The sequence below is a fragment of the Copadichromis virginalis genome, linkage group LG3 (assembly GCF_057382275.1).
Source record: "Copadichromis virginalis isolate Kocher_CV1m ecotype Utaka linkage group LG3, C_Virginalis_male_GT1.1, whole genome shotgun sequence".
Classification (NCBI taxonomy): Eukaryota; Metazoa; Chordata; class Actinopteri; order Cichliformes; family Cichlidae; genus Copadichromis; species Copadichromis virginalis.
Window position 1 is genome coordinate 63,509,568 of NC_140620.1, and position 21,532 is coordinate 63,531,099.

The 21,532-nt window shown below is 42.5% G+C and overlaps 1 protein-coding gene, 1 long non-coding RNA gene and 1 pseudogene across 2 annotated transcripts; 2 read left to right on the forward strand and 1 right to left on the reverse strand.

Moving 5' to 3' along the window:
• The first annotated feature begins 401 nt into the window (after window positions 1-401).
• On the forward strand, window positions 402-2,842 carry LOC146716565 (uncharacterized). The gene is made up of 2 exons (XR_014919226.1): window positions 402-678; window positions 1,354-2,842. It is a non-coding gene; the product is annotated as an uncharacterized LOC146716565 (long non-coding RNA).
• Window positions 2,843-9,098: 6,256 nt separating this feature from the next.
• Window positions 9,099-13,276, reverse strand: LOC146716566 (neuroligin-2-like). The gene is made up of 4 exons (XM_085441629.1): window positions 13,238-13,276; window positions 11,400-11,616; window positions 10,247-10,613; window positions 9,099-9,941 (listed from the first exon to the last, which is right to left on the reverse strand). Exons 1-4 carry the CDS (start codon window positions 13,274-13,276, stop codon window positions 9,113-9,115), a joined length of 1,452 nt encoding a protein of 483 aa, XP_085297755.1. The 3' UTR covers window positions 9,099-9,112.
• On the forward strand, window positions 13,275-14,470 carry LOC146716567 (uncharacterized; annotated as a pseudogene).
• Window positions 14,471-21,532: the final 7,062 nt, after the last annotated feature.

The window sequence follows — 21,532 nt, forward strand, 5'->3', positions numbered from 1 at the left end:
AAGTAGAAATCGATGATCTACGTGAGAACATGAGCCTTTAAAAAGTCCCAGTGGGTGCAGTCAAAGCAGTCCCTCAGTCCCAGTATAGAGTCTTTGGTCCAGACTGGAACAACTGTGTGCCCAGTTTGAGCTCTCTTCAGTGCTGTGACCTGACAGACCCAGAGGGGCCATCACATCACATTTAGAAGCTCCCCTAATGGAGCCACAACACATGTCCAACACTTAGTCTGTCTTGTTGGACCAACTGGAAGAAATGATTCAAGGACTTAGTCACAGAACAGAGATTCAAATCTCCAAAATCCAACTGGCTGCATCAGGACATATAGTCTGAAACTCTGCACAGTTTCCTGTTTGAAGCTGCTTCCTGTTGGCTTCAGCTGTTTGGAGTTTCCATTTTCTAAACTTCTACATTCTGAACCTTCTTCAGCTCTGAACAGATGATGAAACACTGAATGATTTCAAGCACTTTGTCTAATAAACTTACATCTTTCATTCTTTATACAGATTGTGGAGCTGTGGTTTGTCAAAGATCAGCTGTGATTATCTGGCAGCAGCACTGAAGTCCAACCCCTCCCATCTGAGAGAGCTGGACCTGAGCTGGAACAACCTGAAGGATCCAGATGTGAAGCAGCTGTCTGATCTTCAGCAGAGTCCAGACTACAGACTGGAGACTCTGGGGTCAGTAGAGTGATGGAGTGAGTGGGTGGTGCTGTCAGCAGTATTGTACTAAACACAGTCAGTATGAAACAAAGATCCAGTGTTTCCTGTAAAGCTGCAGCTTCTCAGTGAAGCTGTGAGAGGAGAATGGTGACAGGCTTCAGGATTGGACACAAACACTTCCTGTTTCTGACCTTTATGGTCACCATGGTAACGGCTGACACGCTCTGATCAAACACTGTCAACAGCCAATCAGCTCTCTGAACAAAGCAGCACGCAGACCAATGACTGCATTCGTTTCCAAGTTTAAAGCAGTGAAGAACACAGTCTGTAGGTGAGGAAGAATTTAGTGAGAGCAGATGTTTGGATGGAATTCCTCCAGTTAACAGCTGGAACCGTCCATCTGGATTGTTGGGCTTGTTGTTGGGGTTCCTACAGAGCTCAGAGTGGACACACCAAGGTTCTTCTAATGAATGAAAGTCCAAACTCAAACTAGGAGGGAAAAACATTTTCATCAACTTCAATAAAAATCCAAAGATTAGAAAAAGTGAAGCAACAATGAGTCCTAGTACAGTCCCAGCACTGAAATCCCTGCTGCTCTTTATACTGGATGTGCTGCATCACTGACTGACAGCTGATGAAGAGTCTCTGGAAACACTCGTTTATCTCCTCTGCTCTTCCTTCTTCTCTCTGCAGGTGGAGCTGATGATGGTAAACAGGACGGTGTGTGTGCTGAGAGAGGAGGAGCTGTGTCCTGATGATCCAGAGAGGTTGAAGCAGCAGCAGCTTGTGTGTAGAGACGCTCTGACTGGGCCATGTTACTGGGAGGTGGAGAGGAGAGCTTCATCCAGCAGTGACTGACAGAGGAATGAGAAGAAGTGCAGATGACTGTCAGTGCTGCAGAGTGAACTGCTCTGAGAACAGCTCCACTGTCAGACACAATGTAGAGTCCAGCATCATCCCTGTGTGTCCCTCTGGATCTGACAGAGGATCATCAGTGTATCTGGACTGCTCTGCTGCTGCTCTGTCCTTCTACAGTCTCTGCACAGTCTCTGTCTGACTCTGGCTTCAGACCCTCCTGGATCAAACTCACCTGGAAAGACTTTCAAACATCACTCAATAGATTTGAATACAGAATATATTTGATATATACTGTAGATGTACTGTAGAGTTGCAGTTTGTCACTTGTAAATACAGTCTGTGAGCAGCTGTGAGCTGAAAGATCTTTCTAGAAACACGAAATGTTTTCACTCTTCTGTTGCTTTTTCATATATTTCCACAACATTAATATTGATCCCACCTGCCTCACCTGTTTCATGCTTTTATACATAATAACAGGACACGTGTGATCTGAGCGCTGCTGTGGTTGCTGTGCTGCACGTCTTCATTTAGATAACAGAGACATCTAGTGGTTCAGAGGGAGAACTGCAGGAGGTGGAGCTGTGTTTTAGCATGGAAAACTTTTTATCTTTTAGGCGCAGATACAAATATGACAAGTATCAGTGTGAGATACAAAAGGTCACATCAGTCAGCAGAGGGAACAGTGATCACACAGCAATGTAAGAATAGAAACATAACAGTGAATCTGGACATGTATACAGAGGGAAGCAAACAAACAGGATGTAACACTACATTAAAGCCACAAATGGGAAGAAAACAAACACAAAGGAAAATATATTTGATCTCAGGAATCCAAATCAGATGCTTTAGAGCAGGGGTCGGCAACCCTGGGCACGCGTGTCACAGCTGGCAAGCGAAGGGTTAACTGATGGCACGACCATAGCTGGACTGGCCATCGGGCATACTGATGGTGATTTTTCGTTTTTCTGGGCCAATGATGTTTTTTTATGATTTTTTTTTTTTGTAACGGTATAAACGATGGAAGGTGGTGGATTGGCCGGATGCTGGTCGATGTGTAGAAATAACTCAGTTGTTTGGTGGTGGCTATGGCGGAGCTTCCACAGAGGCAGCAGGTGGATGAGGGAAAGGGGAGGCAGGAGGAGCAGAGACCCGAGGCGGCCGCCGGTCCGAGTGTTGGCCCCCTTGAACTTTCCCACATTTTGTCACATTACAGCACAAACATGAATCAGTTTTATTGGAATTCCACGTGAAAGACCAACACAAAGTGGAACGGAAATCATACATGATTCCAAACATTTTTTACAAATAAATAACTGCAAAGTGGGGTGTGCGTAATTATTCTGTCATGGAAAAACACACTGCCATCAACTGTTTTGTTTTTGTCAAAATCACTGTAATATAATCACTGTACCTTTATATACATGTGACTTATATTAATGCTGCTGCCCTCTTGTGGCTAAAGTGTAATTATGTTCTTGTTATTAGGGAAAACATTTGACAGTAACATGCAAAATGAGTCAGCACTTTGGCTTCAGCTTAAGAAATCCTCATTTTTATGTCATCAGTTATAGTTGCATGTATTCATTATTATAAGTTAACCTTTAATATTGATGTCTTAAATAGATTTTACTTAAACTAGCAATAATTTTATGGTTGCATTAAATAAATGCATCACTAATGAATGAACTATTTCAGTAATTAATTTAAAAAATCTACATAATCAATTAAAGATATATATTAATAATGAATTATCCATTAATTTCATTTAAAATTTTTCAATATTTGTTTATATACAATTCAAATTAGTTAATTACATATTTAATCAATTATTGGTTTGTTTTCTATTTTGATTATTTTACTGACACATTTAATGAATTATTTAATGATGTATTTATTTAATTCACGTTGCTACTCCTGGCCCTGCATCGCTGTTCATAAATACATTTTATTTGTCAGCTTCACCCATCAAAGTCAGGGGGCGGGGTTAATGCTGATCAAGTCAAAACCATTGCTTTGGTCTGGTGGGCGTTCTTTTAGTGGGCTTTTCTGTCACGGCCTGCGTGGCAGACTATGATGAGGGGAAGGAGGACCCAAATGCCAACACGTTCTCACTCCTGTATGGAGGACCACAAGAGCCACGCGCATCGAAATAAAGAATTCTGTGCTTAAGTAATGAATTATAGAATAAATTCTGCATTTGTAAATTCATTTTTGAATTCCCATTTAATAAACTGATTTTTGAAATGCTTTTAAAAACTGCATTTCAAAATCCTTTTTCCAATTGCACTTTAATAAACTGCATAAATTGCATGAATGAAGGGATCCTGCAGCGAAACGGAGAGCCCAACCTCTGACTTAGTGCCTGTTTACTCAGTCTGACCACCTGTGAAGTTAACGCGCTAACGTGGCTAACGCTAGCATCACCACACGTAGCCCCGTTATTTTAAGGTCATCTTAGCTCATGAAAGTTTAACGTCGCAGCTGTACGAGCTAGCTACGTGTTTTGTAAGCTGCTGTGCTCTTCACAAATAAAGCTGGAAGCAGCTCAGACTATTAGAACCAGCACTGAGGCCTGTTACATTTATGTTAGAGCAACAGCTGCAGCCTTTAAACTAGCGATTAAAATGCTGACAGTAATCAGAATCAAAAACGGTTTTATTGCCAAATGTTGAGCAGGTTTACAACATTAGGAAATTGCTGCGGTGCTTCAGTGCAAACATACTGTCATATAACACTTAAATAAAAATAAGGATTAAAAGTGCTAAGTAGATAGATATATACATGAGTGCAGGTGGTGATCAGGGCCAAACATGGAATGATGCAGTGAACACAGCGTAGGGTCACGTGGTAGTGGTGGGAACAGTCATATGGTTATTGTTCATGTGTCCAACAGCAGAGGGGAAGAAACTGTTCTTATGGCGAGAGGTTCTGGTGCGAATGGACCGGAGCCTCCTGCCTGAGGGGAGCAGGTCAAACAGACTGTGTCCAGGGTGAGAAGGGTCAGCTGTGACTGAGCTGCACGCCCCAGTGTCCTGGAGGCGTACAGGTCCTGCAGAGATGGGAGTCTGCAGCCAATCACCTTCTCAGCAGAGCGCACAACATGCTGCAGTCTCTGTTTGTCCCTGATAGTGGCTCCAGCGTACCACACGGTGATGGAGGAGGTGAGGATGGACTCGATGATTGCAGTGTAGAATTGCATCATCGATCATATAATCCATTGTTTCAAATTAGACCTAAAACTCCCCCTTTTGACACATCTTCATGTGTCAAACAAAACCACAACTAGAAAATTAAAAGAAAAAGGTTCATCAGATCATTTCTCAGAAAACCTCAGCGATTCTCCTCTCGAGTATATTTGCTCCGGGCCTGCAAACCTGTGTTTAAATAATAAAATCAGTTTAATTATCATGTTCGATCTTTTCAGCTCCTGGCTCCACCCAGAGCCTGCATCCCCAGAACGACCTAGAAACAAAACCTGTATATTAGCATCAACTTCACATTTAAACTCAGTTCCCCCCCTGTCCTTCCCTCACTGTGATCCACTCTGTGCTATAAGAAACTAAACTTAAAACACAACAGTTATCAGTCATGTGCTTCATACAAAATCTGCGTATGTTTTAGTTTCACGTTGATCCTCTGAGTGTCATGGTACTTCTTTTAATTTGACTTTATCAAATCGAACCAAAATAGGTTTGCTGTCTTTACTTTGCTCGTTTCCCTCCAGCACCACCTCGTATCACCTGCCCTTTCCCTTGGACCAGTGTTTGTTGTTCCATAACTGGATTTGGAATGTGACAAGTCCACCAATCCCCTATATAACTCCTACATTTGGCTTTGGTTCTGTTTTCCTTCTATAAAATGTCATTGACTTCTACAGTGGCCTGCTTTGGTTAATGGTAACATCAGTAATATCAAACATTTTCTCCCCTTCAGCATTTGGCATTTTCCCAACAATATAATGTGACACCATCATCTAAACCCAGTCAATAAAACAACATTTTCTTAAAGCAAACATCAGCAACCCAAAATTAGCCGCCCAAGGGTGGAGTCTGCAGCTCCACTCTCATGTGAACCTTTCGGTCTCCCTCTCTCTCTCTTGTGCTCCTGCCAAAAGCAAAGCAAAGCATCCACCCTTTTCTTACCGGCGTCGTGAATTGTTTGTCAACATCTACTCATCCTAACGCTGGTCCAGTCTTTGTCACGGCTGCACAGCAGACAAGTGGAGCCTCACGCGCAAAGCATCAGAGTCTCCACCCTCATCAATATGAGCTCATTTATTTGTTCTTTCTTTTGTTTTTAGAAAAAGAGTTCTTTATGATCTTGGACTGGATTGACTCGCTGCAATCCTTTAGACAGGAACTGGCAGGTTCCCACAGGTGACCTTTTCCTCAGCCCATTGTAATCTGGAAAAGCTCACCTTATATTTGCTCTCACAACAATGTTTTACAGCGCTGTTAATTCAATCTTGCAGGCCTGCTTAGAACAAAGAAGGAGGAAAAGAGAGCTGATTATTAGCTCATCAGAGCACAAAACATCATCACCAAAGGGGGCGACACCTGACAGTTTTCTCTAAGTGCACTGTTACAGAAATAATGAGCCGCTCCTCGACATGTCCATGTTTAGTAAAACTCCCTCTATTGAAATAAGAAAACAAGCCAAAGCTAACTGACAGAATGAACCCATCACTAAAACAACAACCCCAAAAATCTTCATCACAGAAAAGTTTTGCTTACTAATCCAACAATATGTTGTGGGAATTAGAACTTTCCGGGTCATAAAGCTTTTGCCCGACTCTTGGCTTAACTAATACTGACATAGTCTGAAATCAGACTTAAAGTCACTCCCTCTGTTCATTTAGGATAAATGTATCTATATCTGATTTAGGCTAAGTGCCTTTTGTTTAGATGAACTGCTGGACTTCCAGACCAGCAGGTTTAGGGAAGTCTTTATGGGGTCACACTCTGACCCCCCCCCCCCCCCCCCCCCCCACACACACACACACACACACACGCACGCACGCACAGGCAAGGTACTCTTTGTTTGTATGTAGACGTCATATGTTAATGAACGTCATATGTATATTCATGTAACCTCAATAAAAGAGCAGTGTTACGGGGGAGCGGACGAGAGCAACTGGGGTGAAGCGAAGGAACGGCGTTTGTCCGGTTCTCTCCCGTGCACGGGAAACATAAAGAACTTTGCCTACTCGTGTCTTGCTTTGCTATGTAATTAAATTGTCCTTAACGTTCCAACAAATAGGTTTATGCTACAAACCTATCACTGAGGTTAACTACACAACCCCTCGCCACCTCCTTATACACAGGAGTGAGTACAAAAGGGTTCGTACGGACGCATCAGCCGGCCGTCCTTCTGCTCGACACTGTTAGCTGAAAGATGATCGGATCATCCTCTGTCCTGTATTTAAGGCTGAGAGTCTTTGTCCAGTCTCTTTTCCACAGCTACCGTCCACAGCACTGATCCACCTGCAGCACAGCCCCACTCAGTTGTTTTATGATTTACATTGTGCACGTTTCCCTTCCACTGAGCTTACAAAACCTCTGACAGGAGAAGTCAGGCATGTGTTTCCCCCACCTCCCCTTTTAGGCAGTAATAAAATAGAAAACAAACAATCAAACAGGCTAAAGCTAGAGCACAAGCAAAGACAGCACCGGTGACTAAGTTCTCCCATACTGGACGTACGCTACCACGTGGGCTCAAACAGCAGCACATCAGCTCAGTTTACATACTGTTGACATCTTCATCAGAGGGTCAGCAGGGAGCGCTGCTGAGCTGCAGTGGTCTCCACCAGAGTGACGGAGCAGGAATCACAAACAGCACAAACCCACCGTGTTGTTTCCACCCTGTTCAGGAGATCTGAGCCCCCATCCCTTTTTTTCATGTTGCAGCTCTGCACTGCAGGCCCTGAACGCCTCCCGGTTACCCTCAGTGTGCTTAGAGTTTAATTTACAACCGACGAGCTCACAGATCATCTGCAGGCAGGTGAACGAACCCTTAATGTGAGGATAATAGCAGAGCTGAGCTGAGGTCAGAAATAGTCAGGAACGGTGTCGACACAGTGAAGTCAGCTGTTTGGGAATTTGTCTGATTATCAGTTTGGGGGGGGTCGGTGTTAAATAACAAAGGCGGTGTAGGATGGAGAGAGGAGGAGGGAGGGAGCAGTGATGATATGAAGTCAGAATACACATGTGGCAGACATAAGGGGGTCAGACAGGAGCAGCATCAGTCTCTGCTCTGTTTTGTTAATAACGTAGAAAAATAATTTTGTACAATCAAGCTACATCGACGGACGCTTTACCTCACGTACCCTAAAATGAAAAAGTAGTGACAGTAAGACGGAGGCTGCACATGACACCATGACTGAGTTCACAGCTGTTGCTTTGATTCTAACGTTTAAGACTTTTGGCATCGACTCCGTTTTAATAAATGAGTGCTGGGAGGCGTCGTTTGACTTCAGGAGCTCCTGCAATGCTCCTGCGATGCTCCTGCGATGCTCCTGCGATGCTCCTGCGATGCTCCTGCGATGCTCCTGCGATGCTCTTACTCTGCGGGAGAAAACCAAAAACCAAAAGTAGCAAACATGGAGCGATATGACTCGTTTAGATTTTGGGAAACGTGCATCGACAGGTACAGTGTCCTTTTCCCCGCGTCTTTAAAAATAATTCATGCATAGATCCCCCACTGAGAAAACCCTTTTATATACTTTCTCCTTTGTACACATTTTATATAGAACTATATATAATATCATTTCTCTATATCTATATTTTCAGAAAAATTCTTTCCACACAATAAAAAACAACAATTTAACAAATGCTTCAAACAAAACAACAAAAAGAGAGAAGATGGAAGAAAGAAAATCACGACTGAGGCCAGTTTGGCACTTTGTCATGAGAACATGACAGAACTCTGTTAGTTGACGGTAAATAGCGATACTCTATTTTTCTTTGGTTTTTCTTCTCCCTCGATGAGAAATGAAACACAGCAGTACTTACTTGGCACCTAAAAATGCTGGTAGAATGAAAGATATCAGTGTTTTCATAGTTATATGTTTAGTGTACGCCTCCCGCCTCCAGACTGCTCAGCAGATCGGGAATTTTTAGAGAAGAGCAGGAGGGAGGCGTGTCAAATGAGAGGAAGAGAGCAGTAATAAAACACGGATGTAGAAAAGAGAAGCATAATGTGCACATAACACACAGGAGATGGAAAAAGAGATGACGCCAGCGTAAAAAAGAGAAAACAGCGAGGAGCGAGAGAGCATTCGTCCCTTTGACAAATGTTGGAGGTCTTGAGCCTGGAAACAGCAGACCGTCTTTGAAAACAGTATCTTTGAAAGATCTGAGTCACCCACCCCAAACTGCTCATCTGCTGCTGGACACTTCAGTTGCACCTCCACATGCCACCAGTGGAGGGAGCTGCCAAGTTTCACAGCACATGACGCAGCAGGTGTAGTTGCTTTTGGAGAAAGAAGAGAATAAGAGGACAGAACGAAGGCCCACGTCTAGAGGCCTCCCTTCCAGAGCGGAAGCAGAGCCAGTGTTCCTGGTCCCTAGGTGGCACTGTGTCGGGCCTGTCCCTACTATACCCTGGTGGTGGAGTGGGGGTGGGGCAGGGTGTTGTTGTGGCCGGTGGAGGGGAATGTGTTGAAGGCGTGAAGAGGCTGCATGCTGGTGATGGTGCTGGGGATCACGGTGATGGTGTATGGCGTCATCAGCGGCACGTTGTCGGGGGCGCGGCGCAGCGCCAGGGTGTAGTCGGGAGGGCAGGCGGGCCGCAGGATGTCGTGGGGTCGCAGGGGCTCCATGTCGTGGTGAGCGTCGTGCTCCCAGTCCTTCATCTGCAGGGACATGATCTCCTCCTCCTGGCTGTGAGCCAGGTCGTTGGCGGGGCCGCCCCGCTGAGGGGACAGCCGGTGCCGGCGCATCTCGTGCTGCTTGTCACGCTTGTAGTAAAGGGCGGCGAAGGCCAGGATGTTGAGGAAGAAGAGCGACGCTCCAACTGCAACTGTCACGCTCAGTTCGGTGGAGTAGTCGCGGGTGTCTCCGGGAAAGAGGTCCTGGGGCGGGCGCTCTGAGCCCTCGGGCTCAGGATCTGATGGGAAGGTAGGGTAAGGATGACGAGTGGTTCGAGGAACGTTGTTTCTGGGCCTCATGGTGCCGGGGTCACGGCCTGCGGGGGAGCGCGTAGTGGTGGGAAAGAGCACGTCGTGCAGGCTGTGAAGATGAGGGACTAATTCCAGCCAAAAGGCCACTTTGTTAGCTCTGTAGTTGTCTCTGACACGAGGTTTCAAACCGATGTGAAGGTACTGCTTGTCCTTCCAGTTGAACTTGGTCCAGATGACCTCCTCGAAGCGGTTGGGCTTGGTATGAATGAACTTGGTGTCCTGAGGGACGGGCAGGTTGGGGTCCCTGGTGGAGCATAAAGGTTAAACGTTTCAGTTCAAAGTTATATTCAGTCTCCATTATAAGTAACATGTGGCATCAATACACTGAATACAGACAGGAGGCCCATTCTCTGTGCAACCTTTAAACTATCTAAGACCAACCGGCTGCTCTGGGATCTGGATGCTTTTGGTGAACCAGTATGTTCAATTCTTCAAAGCCACACGGGAATTAAACTAGCAACCTAGATTCAAGTATTCAAGATGACTAGAAGGCTATCAGAGAACATACAGTAACGTGTACAGTTTACACTACTGTGACATGAGGCCTACCCAGTCTTTGCGAAGTTAGTCCAGTAAGTCATGACCACAGCGCTCAGCATCACATCGTTCTTGGAGAAGTTGCACGGGAGCAGGTCCGTGGCACCGATCATCGGTACGCCGAACACGTAAGGTATCTCGTCTCCGTGCGCGGCGTCGGCCCACTCGGGCCGCGTCTCGGTGTGGCAGTGGTGGTAGAACGTGTAAAAGTAAACTGGGGACTGAAACTCAGCATGGAGTTTGGCAGTGGCCACAGCTGGTGCCACCCACTGGTGGTCCGTAAACAGGGCCAACAGAGTCTTCCGCCGCATGTCGCCGTTGTCCCTGTCCGCCCAGTCTGTGTACATGAACTTAATGGTCTCCCTCAGGATGTCTTTGCCTGGTGAAGAAGCACAGGAGGGGACAAAAGGAGGGGGAAGAAAGATAAAAGTGAAAACTGCTAAGAGTAAAGTAACAGCAGTGCAAGACATTTTTTAAGAGATCGGTCTGATCAACAGATATGAAACCAAAGCAAATGTTGGTGAGATGAACCAAGAGCCAGGAAGCGAGTGAGAAATCTAGAGAGGAAAAAAAACTCTTTCTGATAACAGAAGGAGTGACAGGCAGCAGAGAGGAAGCATGACTGCATTATCCAAACATGTCTGTACTGTGACTGTGGTCCGGCTGTGAGGGGTTCGCAGGCCGATCTGTCAGAAACACCGACACTGAGATTGGGAGCCCACTACCTGGGGGATGATAGCATTACTGCCCACAGAGCCTCAAAGGTTAAGGCGCAGACACGCCGTGATGTGGATGAGTGGCTCTCTTTAGCACGCTTGTCTTGTTTGATGCACTTCACTGGGCTCACATGTTACTGATTCCATTCGTTACTCGCATGTTTTAAACGCTTAAAGCACTTTCACAGCTTTTGATATTCTTTTGAAAATTCATGTGAACTCAAGCTGTCAGAATTGTAATGTAAGCTTTGATAATTGTCCACATTTGTCATTTTGACGATTATCCGTTTATTTTAAAGAATACAGCAAACAGAAAAAAACTAACAAATCAACAAACGCGGCTCCTAATGAGACAAAACCTGATGCTGCTGCAAAATGCAGTTAAGTGAGAGGAGGCTGTAAAATGGAATAACTGAAAAAGTGGCAGTGTACAGAGGTGGCGTCCTCACCCTCTGGGTAGCCGTAGAGGTTGTCAACAAAGCTGGAGATGGTGTAGTCGAACGCCGCAGCTGAGATGCCGTCGTTGTCCTCACTGTCGTCCACAAACTTCAGCCCCTCTCCCTGGTTCACTCCTATCAGGATGTCATAGTTTAGGAGCTCCCCCTGGTGGAGCAAATAAGGAAGAACATGCTGAGTGCTGGAACAGAGCCTGTGTGCATCACAAGTCTACAACAGGAAGTGCAGCTGAAGCACAGCTTTGTGAATTGGCAGCATTTCATTTCCCAATAAACAAAATAAAGATTAGCTGTTGCCATGAAATTCCTACTATAAAATGTAAATACTGCAATATATGCAGGGTTCATACACATTTTTAGGGTCAAATTCAAGCACTTTTTAAGCACATTCAAGGTCAATTTTCAAGCTTTTCCAGCACATTACCAAAAAAGAAGCATGTTTCACTTTGCATCACCTCAGTAAGACCTTGTAAAAATTTAAACAAATCATCTGAGGTCGATTTAAATGTCTTTTGTTCCCCTTTTGTTAAAAGAGCAGCACACAAAAATACAGAAAAAGGAAACGGTTGCCTTACATGCATATAGTGTACAAACTCAAAAAACACATTCCTCTTAAAAATGTGCAAATGTGAACAAATCAACTTGTTAGAGATCTTCATCTCCACTGTAAATAAACAACAAGCCAGAGAACAAGAAAACTGCACCAAACACCACAAACACCAACAAATTAATGTCTTCTCATCAGACATTGAAGCTTCTTTCCTGTGTGACATAAAAAATAAGAGACAGATGTTTGTTTGTTTTTTTAACTAGTTAAGCACCCACGTTCAGTCATCCACCCATTCACGCACACATTCACACACTGGTGATGTAGCTACAGCCACCCTGGGGCGCCACCAGGCCCTCTGACCACCACCAGTAGGCAACGGGTGAAGTGTCTTGCCGGGTGAAGTGTCTTGCCCGAGACTGTCCAAGCCGGGGCTCGATTACAAGGCGAACTCCTAACTCTTGAGCCACGATCGCCCAGTGGGGACATGGGGACATTTCAATTTCCAGCAGGAAGCTCCCCCTTTTTGTTAAACCCTTTAGATCAGGGGTCGGCAACCTGCGGCTCTTTAGTCCTTATAGTGCGGCTCCGCGTGGTTTGTGAAAATAAATTAGCTGAAGTGTATTTTATTTATGTTAGTTCTTTTTTTAACTTGTAGTTCTAAATTGGAAGATTATTGTGATTTTGCAATATACAAATAAAATTATATTTTCTTATTTTTTCATCGCTCAAAATAAGCGTCACACTCGCGGAAGCCGGTGTACCCGGCGAAACGCCGTGCATTTATCGAGCCTTTCAACCCCAGATAGGCCAATTATGGCTCTTTGGCTCTTTGGGTCTTAAAGGTTGCTGACCCCTGCTTTAGATGAACAGAGTTTTTTAATTAAATACATAATCTTTAATAAATGTTCTCTTTTATAAAAAGTAGGATAATTAAAAAAACTTTTATTATACCTCTATTGAGTAGAAAAAAAAACTCGTGTTTTCTGTTGTCTGTTATATAATATTAGGGATGTTTGTGACAATTAATTTCTTAATCGGCTGGACTAACCAATAGTCCACAACCAGGAAACACTGAAATTTTAAGTTAAGTTTGAAAACAGTTAAAAAAAAAAATACCCCATTCCAAAATGTCTTGTGACAATCTCATTGGCTTAGGGAGTGATGATGTCATAGATCTTAAGAATCTTAAGTCCTTTGATGTTTTTCCTTAAGTAGGGGTGAGAAACAGCAAGTTTTAGTTCGTTTCAGCAGCATCTGTGTTTGCAGCCTACAAAACGTTCACCACAAGCTCTTCAAAGTCATCGTATAGAAACCCCAACATGTTTCCAAGAAAAAAACAACCAATTCAAAAAGATTACGCCGCCTCTCCTTCCTGGCGTGGCCGGCCAATTTCCCCAAATGGCTCCTCATCCTTCCAAAGGGCGTTAGAGGAGAGTAGGAAGGAAAACTACCTTCTCCAGAAAAAAATGCAACAAATTGAAGAAGAGAAACTTCAACTGGAGGACAAATGTAGACGAATGGAAGCCCAAAATAAAGAGCTGGAAGAAAGACAACAGCGCCAGCTGGACATAAAAATTATTAATGAGGGCTGGGGAATCAAGTTTGCTCAGAGCCGAGAGCAGATTGTGCACCTCATTAAAGAAAACAGGCAAAAGAGTGCAGAACTAAAAGAAATGACCAACCAGCTCCAAGACAAGAAAACGATGACTGATAAGATACAACGGGATCTCCAATACATGGACCGAAAAAATCGGCTCCTCCAAAGACAGCTCCATGAAGCTGTGGAAGAAAAGAAAGAATTCCTCCAACAGAAGGAAGAGCAGGACAAAAAGCAACGAGACATGCAGCACGAACTGAAGAGCATGCAGGAAAAATACCGCATGCTGAAAGAAAGCCTGGATGAAACACTGCGCCAAAATAAAGACCTTCTTCAACAGAAAGAGCAACAGCAGGAAAGACTGAAAGAAGGAAAACGTATCGTCCAGGACTTTGAGTCTAAAAATCTAAAACTGCAAGAGTTTTGTAATCAGCTGGAGGACAAAGCAACTAAAGTGGAAGAAGAAAAGGACAAACTGGAGAAACGCTGCTCACAGATGCAGAGAAGGATCGATCAGATAGCGAGAAACAACTCCGAGCTCGTTAAGGGGATTTTGGTGGAATTCAATAACTTGAAGCGTGAACACACTCAAATGCAGGCGCAAAAACAACAAGAAGACAAAATACATGAAGACCTGCAGCTCACGCTCCAAGAAATCCAGAAAAGAAACGAGCAGTTAGAAGACAAGCACAAAGAGGTCCAACAGAGAAATGCAGACATGCACAAGGTCAAGCTGATACAGGAGGCAACATCCAAACAACTCAAAGACAAGCTTGAAGAACAACAAGCAACATTGGAAGAGGTGGAACAAAGATGTGAGAAACTTGAAGAACAAAACGCAGAAACCATCGATGAGCTGAGAAATCTCATCCTGGAGAAAAAAAGCGCTCGTGGAAAAGTCCATGAAAAAAAAGAAAAAATGGTTCCACTTGTTCCGGAGGAGAGACGCTACTGCTTCCTCACCTGATGTAGCCTCGTCTTGCTCCACCTCTGTTAACCCCCCCCCAACCAGTCCCGGCCGTTGACTGTCCCCTCCTGAGCCTGGTTCTGCCGGAGGTTCCTGCCCGTTTAAAGGCAGTTTTTCCTCCCCACTGTCGCCAACTGCTTGCTCAGAGGGGATTGTTGGGCTTTTCTCTCCTCTGCCTTGTTTCTTCATTTACTTGTTTAACTTTTTTCATTATTACTTCATTTTACCTTGTTTCTTCATTTACTTGCTTGTTTAACTTTTTTCAACTTATCTAAATAATAAACCAATTAAATTTATCCTTTGAGTATTTTTCATCTCATCTTTACAGAATCTTTCCAAAACATTTTCAAACATTCAGATCTGTCTTTTATTTTCTTCTTGAAGCCTCATAAATGGTGAACTAAAAACCCGGAATATGGTTTGAAACATAGTTTCAGCTGAAACTGGCATAACATGCTGTGTGTGTGTGTGTGTGTGTGTGTGTGTGTGTGTGTGTGTGTGTGTGTGTGTGTGTGTGTGTGTGTGTGTCAGGATATCACTAGTTAGGTCATCATGTTTAGACTCATTCACTCCAAAATTATTTAGGCCAAATCTTTAAAACAGTGTCATTTCATACACATTTTCAATTCACTTCAATCGCACAAATGCAGAAATAATTATTTGCAGTATCTTATTTATTATGAGAATGTCATGCCTGATCATTTGTACCTACACCACCAAAAATGGGGGCAAAAGGGAGGAGATCATGTTTAATCGGTTATAAGAAAAGGTCAGAAATATAAGTGCCGACATGAGCAGCGTCCACAGAAACCTCTGACTCTCAGCTCAAAGCTCATATAAACCATTTCTACAACCAGCAAACAAACAAAGACACCGAACAGTTAAAAGAGCAGTGACGTCACCACGAATCTGTGGTCAGGTAATATCCATGTTTTGATTGATGATTTTCTGGAGTTAAATGTGAACCGAAGCATATTTTGGGTGTTATATGCTATTAAATACTTTTTAATTTATTTAAAAGTATTTAATAGCATATAACACCCAAAACATGCTGGGTGTGGAAATAAAAAAATCAGAATTTCCTCTGTTTGAGTCACAGTAACTTTGACATAGTAACATTTGCAGTAAGTCCTAAATGTTCACCTTTAAAATCCCTCCCTCTGTTCATTTTGCCCACATCATGTTTCAGTGGTTGGCCTCAGGTTCTTCAGCTTCCTGACAGTCTGAAGTCAGCTGACAGAGTTTCACCTGCTAAATACACAGAAAATCTTGTTAAAGCCGCACAGTTTGCCCAACAGTAATATTCCCATTAAGCCCTTTCTAAACACTTTATAACAATGTGTCATCACTAAATTATAAACTTCTTCTCCAGATCTGCACGACTGCACTTAGTCACAGACTTTATTTAATTGTCCTGCGGCTGCTATCATATATTTTACCAAACAGTTCTTCTCACACAGTCACAGATATATTTCTCTCAATGCAAACTTCACTCATGTCTCAGACAGGAAACTTGAGTTTTTCTTTTTTTTCTGTCCCCACTCATTCAACTAATTTGCATATTGAGTCACATCTCGAGAAGTTGCCCTGACAACAGAAATGCATATTCAAAACATTGCTGCATAATTCAATTATTATTCTTTTATTTTTATTTCTACAGTCGTCACTTCTTTTGCTCAATCAGCTGGAAACCACTTCTAATTCACTATTTTAAACCTGCTTTAAGCTTCTAATCCCTGGTTGGTCCTCCCAGTCTCTTTTTCCTTGTCACAAAAGTCGCTCTATTGTCCTGCAACTTCCTGAGTTATTCCTCAGCTTCAGCCTTTAAGTGTGTTAAATCTACACCATTCAGCATTTATGTCATGTATTCACATTCATGAGTGTAAGCATGTCTTCATTGCGTGTATGTTGTGTGTTCATATTAATATTGAGTGTAAGCTGGTCTTCGTTACCTCGATGTGTTTTTATAATCAGATTTAATTCCTGCATCTTTGCGCTGAACTGTGGATTCAAACTGTCTCACTTCTGATTCTCTCCAAAAACAATTTCACATGTGACAATTTCTACATGTGTGTTTTCTATTTTTCTATTCATTTATGTATTATTAGTTCATTTATTTCTTTATCTCTCTCTCTCTCTTACTTTTTTTATTTACCTTTCTGTTGCGATGCTCTGGATGTTTCTAAACCCCACAAATGCAGTCTCACTGTTCAACCCAATTTTCCTATGCTGGCATCCTGGCAGCTGCACGCTTGACTTTTCTCAGTTCATGGGCAGTTATTTTGCGCCTTGGTTTTTCCACACGCTTCTTGCGACCCTGTTGACTATTTTGAATGAAACGCTTGATTGTTCGATGATCACGCTTCAGAAGCTTTGCAATTTTGAGACTGCTGCGTCCCTCTGCAAGATATCTCACTATTTTTGACTTTTCTGAGCCTGTCAAGTCCTTCTTTTGACCCATTTTGCCAAAGGAAAGGACGTTGCCTAATAATTATGCACACCTGATATAGGGTGTTGATGTCATTAGACCACACCCCTTCTCATTACAGAGATGCACATCACCTAATATGCTTAATTGGTAGTAGGCTTTCGAGCCTATACAGCTTGGAGTAAGACAACATGCATGAAGAGGATGATGTGGACAAAATACTCATTTGCCTAATAATTCTGCTCTCCCTGTAGACTTTTGTCTTATCGCCTTAACCTCCATGGTCTCAAATTCTTTAAGGATATAATTTCTTTTAACCGGATTAGGGCAAATTTCATTTATCAAAATATTCCTGATCACTTTGTTTGTAAACCTGCTGTCACCAAATTCAACTCCAGCTATGCAGAGCTGCCTCAGTCCAGGAGAAATTTTAGAGTGCACAATATCTTCTTTTATCATTGATCTCAAAGGGACTGGGATGGCTTTCACTGGGGATTTATATCTCTTAGCAGTACATCTTACATCAAATTTCTCACAAAACGTCTCATGTTTTAGTAAGACCCCATTATCATCCATAAAATGAGCTATAGCCCAAATCCCTTTAGATCTCCATTCATCCACGTACACAGATTTCCTACACAAACGGATATACCTGTTGTTCCATATAGGGGTGTTGTGAGGAGTAAAGCTATGTTTATAGATTAATTTCCAGTAGAGACGGACCTGCTGATGGAAAGCTGAGAGTTTAACAGGTAACGAACTGCAATCAAAGTCACAACGTAACAAAAAGTCTATTCCACCCATTTTGCCAAAAATCACATTGGGAATAATGTTCCAAAAGGAATTTTTGTTCCTAATGAAAGATCTTAACCATTTCAATTTTAGTACACCATTCATAACATCAAAGTCAGTGGCATTAGCCCCACCCTCTTCATAATTCTTAATCACATCATTTTTCTTTATATAATGACATTTGTTCCTCCATATGAACCTAAAATTAAGAGTATTTATAGATTTAATTAGTTTTGGAGGTATGGGCAGAGAAAAGGCTGGATAGATGAGTCTGGACAGACTGTCCATGTTGGTTAGCAAGATTCTCCCAAACAGAGTTATGTCCCTTTGCAGCCACATGTTTAAAATTGACTTACACTTTTCTATATTGGTACAGATATTCTTATTTTCTGTTGATGTCTTATCCTTGCAAATTACAATGCCCAGATACTTCACCTCTTTTTTGATCTGCATATTATTTATTGCTTGCAGGGGACACTCATGCAGAGCTAGAATTTTGCATTTATTAATATTCAGCTGTAGGCCAGAAGCTTTGGAGAACTGGTTGATCGCCTGCAAGGCTAAAGGAATCTGGTCCTCATTTTTTAGAAACAGGGTGGTATCATCTGCTAGCTGACTGATTATTATCTGTTCACCCATCACAGTTAACCCCTTAATGTGACTGTTTTTAATCAAAATAATTCCTCTGACACAGAAGACCTACATTCCTGGTTTAATTCTTGCTGTCAAAAAATCATGGACTCTGTGGCTCCTTTAAAAACCAGGCAGCTTAAGGCTAAACCTGAGCCTTGGTTTAATGAGAGCAGTCGTGCTGTTAAGAGGGAATGTCGTCGAGCAGAACGGAGGTGGAAAAAGGATAAACTGCATGTATCATTTCAAATTCTCAAAGACTGCTGGCATCGCTACCAGAACACTGTTAAAGAGGCAAAAAGGGAATATTTTGCAAATATTATTTCTTCCAACTGTCATAACCCACGTGTGTTATTTAGGACCATTGACACTGTTCTTAATACTCCTTTGAATGTCTGTTTGGAAGTTTCTCCTGAGATTTGCAATGATTTTCTGAACTTTTTTATTGAAAAGGTTGTCACCATCAGGGCTCTTATCACAGCTCCTGACTCTGACCCCTCTGTCTCTGTCCCTTGCGCTGCTGTTTTCACTCAGTTTGAGCTTGTGACGCTCTCCTCTTTAGAGGATGTGGTTCGCCATATTAAGCCCACAGGTTCCCCACGGGATCCTGTCCCTCCACAATTCTTTAAAGAAATTTTTCCTAGTATACAACAGTATGTCCTTGACATTATTAACAGCAGTCTGTCTTCTGGTGTGGTTCCTGCAAATTTCAAACATGCAGTAGTACAGCCACTGCTTAAGAAACCTGGCCTTAATCACACAGTTTTAGCGAACTATAGGCCTATTTCCAAGCTGCCTTTAGTCTCCAAGGTTTTAGAGAAAATTGTTTTTAGTCAACTGAAAGATTTTCTAGATGAAAATGGAATCTTTGAGGTTTTTCAGTCAGGTTTTAAAACCCTTCACAGCACAGAATCTGCATTACTAAGGGTTTTTAATGACATCCTTCTGGCATGTGATTCTGGTAACCATGTTGTTCTTGTCTTGCTTGACCTAACTGCTGCCTTTGACACAGTAGACCACAATATTTTAATTTCTCGATTACATGATGTAGTGGGTATTGGTGGCACTGCACTCAATTGGTTTAGGTCTTATTTGTCAGATAGAACTTTCTCTGTCAGCCTTCTCGGTTACGAATCGTCTTCTGCTCCTCTGTCATGTGGTGTCCCACAGGGCTCAATTTTAGGGCCACTGCTCTTTTCTCTGTATCTACTGCCTCTGGGTTCTATCCTTAGAAGGCATGGGATCTCATTTCACTGTTATGCCGATGACTGCCAAATTTATTTGACACTAAAACGCAAGGATGCCATCTCCATAAAACCTCTCTTGACATGTCTAGATGACATTAAAGCTTGGTTGGCTCGAAACTTTTTAAATTTTAATAAAAAGAAAACAGAAGTGTTGGTGTTTGGACCCAGTGGTCCCTGTGAGTCCTCCTCTGTTGTTTTAGAATCCCTGGAAGTCTATTTTAAATCTGTTGTTACTGACCTTGGTTTTAAGTTGGACAGTGATTTTAAATTGGACAACCAAATCAGAGCAGTGGTGAAGTCCAGTTTTTATCATTTAAGGCGACTGGCAAGACTAAAATCTTTTCTTTCGAGGCAGCACCTTGAAACAGTGATCCATGCTTTTATTTCTTCCCGCCTGGACTACTGTAACTCACTTTATGTGGGGGTCAGTCAGTCATTGCTCTCACGTCTGCAGCTGGTTCAAAATGCGGCTGCACGACTCCTAACAGGAACTCGAAAAAGAGAGCATATAACCCCCGTGCTGGCCTCTCTGCACTGGCTGCCTGTGTCTTTTAGAGTTAATTTTAAAATTCTTATGTTTGTTTTTAAATGTCTACACAGTCTTGCCCCGCCTTACCTCTCTGAGCTTCTTCATCCCCACATACCCTGTCGGTCTCTCAGGTCAGCTGACCAGCTGCTCCTGGAGGTACCGAGATCCAGGAGGAAGCTCAGAGGGGACAGGGCCTTCTCTATTGTGGCTCCAAAATTATGGAATAATTTGCCCATGCATGTTAGAGAGGCCCCTTCACTGTCCACTTTTAAATCACGTCTTAAAACCCACTTTTATTCCTTGGCTTTTAACCTCAGTGAGACTTAGTTTCTTTTTTAATGCAGTAGTTATTTAATTAATGATTTCACTCTTCTTTTATTTGTTTTTTATTTATATCTCATGTAATTTTATTTTACAGTTCCAATGTACAGCACTTTGTGTCAGCTGTGGTTGTTTTAAAGTGCTTTATAAATAAAGTTGATGATGATGATGATGATGAAAATAGACAATAGCTCAGCAACCATGATGAACAGAAGTGGTGAGCTGCTACATCCCTGCCTTATCCCTCTATTAACCTCAAACCTTGAACATGTACCATGTTCTAGCAAAACAGAGCTGTTAATGTCATTATATAGCATCTCTATAACATTGATAAATTCCTTTCCAAAACCAAAAGACTGCAGAGTTTTTAATATGAACGTATGTTCAACTGAGTCAAATGCTTTGTAAAAATCCAAGAACAGGATGTACCCTCTCTCTTGGATTAATTCACTGTATTCAAGGAGATCCAAAACCAGCCTAATATTGTTATGAATTAGTCTTCCTTTCAAAAAACCTGATTGTGTTTCACTGATAATGTTTGAGATGCCTTTCTTTAGCCTCTCAGCTACAGCTCCAGACAGGATCTTATAGTCAGTGTTTAGTAAGGTGATGGGTCTTAAATTGTCTAAAATTCTTTTATCCTTACCCGATTTAGGGATCAGGGTTATCAGCCCTTGTTTCATGCTCGGCATCACTTCTTTTTTCTCTATCGATTCCTTTAATGCATCAAACAATAAAGTTCTTAGGTCCTTCCAGAAGAATTGATAAAAATTAGTAGTGAGTCCATCTGTCCCTGGGGACTTGTTTAATGCCATTTTCATGACCACCAAATCCAGTTCCTCAATTTTAAGCTCTGAATCACACAGATCTTTGAACGGCTTGTCAATACATGGGATGAGATTATGAATCTTATCAAAGAAACTATCAGAATCAGCTGCTGAATATTCTGAGGAGTACAATTTGGAATAAAAAGTGAAGACTTCTTTTCCAATCTTTCTGAAATCTTTACATTCAGTCCCATTTATCAACAAGCTTGAGATTAGATTTCTCTGCTGTCTGCACTTTT

Coding starts and splice junctions, on each gene's coding strand:
- LOC146716566 (XM_085441629.1), bottom strand. CDS start 13,276: ATGTTGGGGTTTCTATACGATGACTTTGAAGAGCTTGTG. Junction 11,617..13,237: donor ATGACTTTGAAGAGCTTGTG/GTGAACGTTTTG, acceptor TTCCTGTTGTAG/ACTTGTGATGCACACAGGCT. Junction 10,614..11,399: donor CCTCTACGGCTACCCAGAGG/GTGAGGACGCCA, acceptor CTTCTTCACCAG/GCAAAGACATCCTGAGGGAG.